Source organism: Chiloscyllium plagiosum, chromosome 5, assembly GCF_004010195.1.
Source record: "Chiloscyllium plagiosum isolate BGI_BamShark_2017 chromosome 5, ASM401019v2, whole genome shotgun sequence".
Lineage (NCBI taxonomy): Eukaryota > Metazoa > Chordata > Chondrichthyes > Orectolobiformes > Hemiscylliidae > Chiloscyllium > Chiloscyllium plagiosum.
The window spans coordinates 115,577,749-115,582,748 of NC_057714.1; the positions used below are offsets into that span (position 1 = coordinate 115,577,749).

The following is a 5,000-nucleotide window of genomic DNA, read 5'->3' on the forward strand; positions in this document are numbered from 1 at the left end:
AAGATCGTATTAGGAAAGGCTGAGGCACTTGGGGTTGTTTTCATTGTAGAAAAGAAGGTTTAGGGGTGACTTGATAGAGGTGTACAAGATGATTAGGGGTTTAGATAGGGTTGACCGTGAGAGCCTTTTTCCACGTATGGAGTCAGCTATTACGAGGGGGCATAGCCTTAAATTAAGGGGTGGTAGGTATAGGACAGATGTTAGGGGTAGGTTCTTTACTCAGCGAGTCGTAAGTTCATGGAATGCCCTGCCAGTAGCAGTGGTGGACTCTCCCTCTTTATGGGCATTTAAGCGGGCATTGGATAGGCATATGGAGGATAGTGGGCTAGTGTAGGTTAGGTGGGCTTGGATCGGCGCAACATCGAAGGCCAAAGGGCCTGTACTGCGCTGTATCCTTCTATATTCTATGTTCTATGACAGGGCCATGTCATGGAGAGAGATTGAGTTGACTGGGTGAGTCCGAAAATGAGAAAAATGAAAGGTGATTGCACCGAGACGTTTAAAATTGTAGAACCTGACAGGACAAATGCTGGGAGAAATCCCTAACCCCAGCTGGAGAATTGAGATGTAGGGGCTGAAGACTTAGAATAAATGTTGGCCTGTTCTTTTTTGACTCTTTCCTGGAGTGTGGACATAATAGACAAGACCAACATTTGTTGCCCTTTCCTAATTACCTTTGAAACAAGGGCCTTGCTCGGGCCACTTCAGAAGACAGTTTAAGAGTCAACTGTATTGCCGTACATACGCAATCACATATAAACTAGACTGCCTACATTCGGCAGACTTTCTTCTGTAAGGCCATTAAGAAACCAGATGTATTTTTACAATAATGGATGACAGTTGCCATGGCCATCATCGTTACTGAGACAAGGTTTCAATTCTAGGTCTTAATTTGTTGTGCATGTATTTGTCTGGCTCTGTGGATCATTAAGTGCAGATAATACCACCAAGACCATCCTCTCCCCTTAGAATATTCTCATTAATGAGAAATTTGTTAGACCATAAGACGCAAAGAGGTACATGAACCTCTGGAATTCTTGCTCCAGAGAGCAAGTGGAAGTTGAACCAATGAATATATTCAAGGTCAAGATTAAAAGATTCTTGAGCATTAAGTGTTGATGTAGAATATCACCATGATTTATGGGCAGCATGGTGGCAGTGGGTTAGCACTGCTGCCTCACAGCGCCAGAGACCTGGGTTCAATTCCCACCTCAGGCGACTGACTGTGTGGAGTTTGCACATTCTCCTTGTGTCTGTGTGGGTTTCCTCTGGACGCTCCGGTTTCCTCCCACAGTCCAAAAATATGCAGGTTAGGTGAATTGGCCATGCTAAATTGTCCGTAGTGTTAGGTCAAGGAGTAAGTGTAGGGGAATGAATCTGGGTGGGTTGCGCTTCAGCGGATCGGTGTGGACTTGTTGGGCTGAAGGGCCTGTTTCCACACTAAGTAATCTAATGATTATATGGAATGGTGAAGATTAGAAGGGTAAAACAGTCTACTCCTGCCCCTGTTTCTTCAGTCCTTAAGTACTAGCGTTGCAATTAGTCACTGGCAGAAGAAGTGGCACTCATTTCATGAAAAAGTGAATGTGTGGGGGCGATCTAATAGAGTTCAGCACTTTTATAACAGGGTGCCATCCAGAAAGCACAGAGGAAATGTTTATATTTGTGGGGGAGACAAGAACTGTAGATCACAATTATAGGACAGTCACTATAAATCCAATAGGCAACTCAGAAGAAACTTTGTAATTCAGAGAACAAATGTGGAATTTGCTGCCTCATGGAGTGGTTCAAACAAAAAGCAGAGGTACATTTACAGGGAAGCATGAAAACTCATTAGGGAGAAAGGAATGGCAATTGTGCTAATATCCATATCGTAGTTTAGGGAGAATAAAGCACTGGGTAGTAATTGAGAGGCTCAACCCAATCTGAGGATTGAAGTTCATTAAGCTACTTTCAAGTGTTAGTGACCGTGAAAATATTGTCATAAAAAGTCATCCAATTCACTAATATTCTTCATGGGTGAAAATTTGCCGTTCTTACCAAGTCTGCCCAAGTGTGATTCCAGTCCCACAATAATGTTGCTGAAGGACTTCTTTCCCTCAATTTTTACAACAATCATCATCATGGTCACTACTGCTGATGTGAGGAGTCTGAGACTAGTGTTATAATCAAAATGTATTTATTGAATTTAAATCCACTAGCTGCTGTAGTAGAATTTGAACCCATGCCCTCAGAGTATTAGGCAGAGTCTCTAAATTATTAGTCTAAATGCATTACCACAAAACTATTATCTGCCCACCAGTAGCCCTTATATAGAGATGATGTCAGTCAGTCGGGGTTCCAGCTCAGGATTACTGTGTAATGATCCTGTGTAGATGAGACAGTTTCATGCTTGACTGAAAGATCAATTTTCCCACCTTGGTGGAGGGAAGGTTCTAGATCTAAGGAGAAGATTCCTGAAATGAGTCATCATCGTCAACAGAAGCAGTAAGATGGTGAAACTAATTGGAGGAGAGAATCAAATTCTTCCAGTCTTTTAAAAAAAGTACTGGACCTTGAGTTAATGGGCCAAAGGTTTTGGGCAATGCACCCGTTTGCTGAGCTTCTGTGGAACTGATGTAGTCAGTCAAGATAAATACACCAGTGCCCTGCCAAATCACAGGCCTGCTCTATCTCATTGGAGAGACAACTGGGGGTGCTTTAATCTGAAGGTGACCACACATCAGATAAAGGGAGGCAATGAGATGAAGAGCCCTTCATGGTAACCTCAACCACTTTGGGTATTGAATCCATGCTGGTGGCATCACTTTATATTGCAAATCAGACATCCAGCTAACTGAGCGAACCAAGTCTGTAATGATAGTGAACAATTTCTAAATCTGTTTGTACCTCTTCCCATGTGTCCAACAACATGACGTCATCTTCATCAAGGTCCTCTTGAGTGAAGTCATAAATTTCAGACATGATGAATCGCCCAGTCTGATTGGAGCATTCAAAGAGGCGAGGGTCATAATCACATTTTTCTTCTTGAAACCTTGGGTTCAGATAAAGAGTTGTCATTGACCAACACAGACTGAGATCCAGAGAGCAACAGTGAACGAAAGAGAGTCATCACAGACCAGTGACATCCAGAGAGTGAGAGAGAGGGGCATCACTGACCAACACAAAGTGAGATCTAGAGAGAGAGAGAGAGAGAGAGAGAAAAGGAGACACAGTCATCAATGATTAACACAGAATTAGGTCTGCAGAGAGAGAGAGAAAGAGAGAGAGAGAGAGAGACCAAAAAAGAGGCATTGCTGACTAACACTGATCAAGTGAGAGCCAGCCAATTAGGTATTGCAAAATCGATTTCCTAAGAAGTCACTAAGTTAGCAGGTGGTTCTAATTGTTACTGTTTATTTATCAACTTTGAGAGAATGTCATACAATTGCAGACAGCAGTCCCTGCGTTTGATCTTGTCTGGTGGTTCTTACCTTTTGTCACTTACGTAACGCCCTCTCCCTCCCAGTGCTGCCCAGAAATCTGGAGGTTCCTGAGCCTCCAGAACAGTCTGCTTCTCTCGCTTTGACAGATTGTTAGCCACCGTCTTGGCCATCTCACGCTCATCGCCACTGCAGCCCTGGAACAACCAGTCAAAATAAAAATAGCTATTCAGTAAAGCTCAGCTCATGAAAACACTGCTCCCCAGCTCCTACCTCATGCTGAGTCCCCTTCATACAACACCTCAATGTTCACTGGCCTCCAGTTATAAAACTTTGATTTTAAAATTCTCATCCTTGTTCTCAGTTCCCTCATTGCCCTCACCTCAGAGCCACAGGCTTCAATCTGTCTTTATTATATATCAAATAGACTGTTACTAGATATTTCAGAACGTGGCCAGACCTGACTATTTATTCCCTCAGAGCTCATAGCCTGTAACTCTCGACTGCCTGATGAAGGGCTTTTGCCCGAAACATCGATTTCGCTGGTCCTTGGATGCTGCCTGAACTGCTGTGCTCTTCCAGCACCACTAATCCAGAATCTGGTTTCCAGCATCTGCAGTCATTGTTTTTACATCCTAGAATTTACAACTGCCCTCCCATTAGTGGCTGAGAGGGAGGGCCTGTGAGATTTATTTTCCCACCCAGCCTTTGTATCAATTTTCTGAGAGGTGTAGGTATGGGGTCTGCTGGCCTGCCCACTTCATGTTCCATTGAGGTCCATAAGTAGCCAATTAATGACCATTTTGGAAGGTCGAACTTGAATATATAATATAGGATCAAAGACAGGATTCTTAGCAGTGTGGAAGAACAGAGGGATCTTGGTGTTTAAGGACATAGACCTCTCAAAGTTGCCACCCAAGTGGATAGGGTTTTTAAGAAAGCATATGGTTTTGGCTTTCATTAACAGGGGGATCGAGTTTAAGAGCTGTGAGGTTTTGCTACAACTCTACAAGTCCCTGGTGAGGCCACACTTGGAATATTGTATCCAGTTCTGGCCGCCCTACTATAGGAAAGATACAGAGGCTTTGGAGAGGGTGCAAAGAAGGTTTACCAGGATGCTGCCTGGACTGGAGGGCTTGCCTTATGAAGAGAGGTTGACTCAGCTCAGACTTTTCTCTCTGGAGAGAAGGAGGAAGAGAGGTGACCTGATCGAGGTATATAAGATAATGAGAGAAATGAATAGAGTCAATAGCCAGAGACTTTTCAACAGGGCAGGATTGACTGGTACAAGGGGTCATAGTTTTAAGAATTAAGAGAAAGGTATAGAGGGGAGGTCAGAGGAAGGTTCTTTACACAGAGAGTTGTGAATGCATGGAATGTATTGCCAGCGGTGGTGATGGAAGCAGAGTCATTAGGGACATTTAAGCTACTGCTGGATATGCACATAGAGAGCAGTGAATTGAAGGATGCTTAGGTTAACTTATTTTATTTTACTTTAGGATTAACCCTTGGCACAACATTGTGGGCCAAAGGGCCTGTTCTGTGCCGTACCTTTCTGTGTTCTATGTTCCTAAAGGC

The 5,000-nt window shown here is 43.5% G+C and overlaps 1 protein-coding gene across 2 annotated transcripts in view; it reads right to left on the reverse strand.

The window, feature by feature from the left end:
* vill (villin-like) overlaps positions 1-5,000 on the reverse strand; it is a 158,960-nt gene that overhangs the window by 12,012 nt on the left and 141,948 nt on the right. For both annotated transcript variants that reach the window (XM_043690859.1, XM_043690858.1), the window contains exons 15-16: positions 3,474-3,619; positions 2,890-3,034 (exon numbers count right to left, since the gene is read on the reverse strand). In XM_043690859.1, the coding sequence (XP_043546794.1) occupies positions 2,890-3,034; positions 3,474-3,619 (291 nt within the window). The remainder of the gene's footprint in view (positions 1-2,889; positions 3,035-3,473; positions 3,620-5,000) is intronic.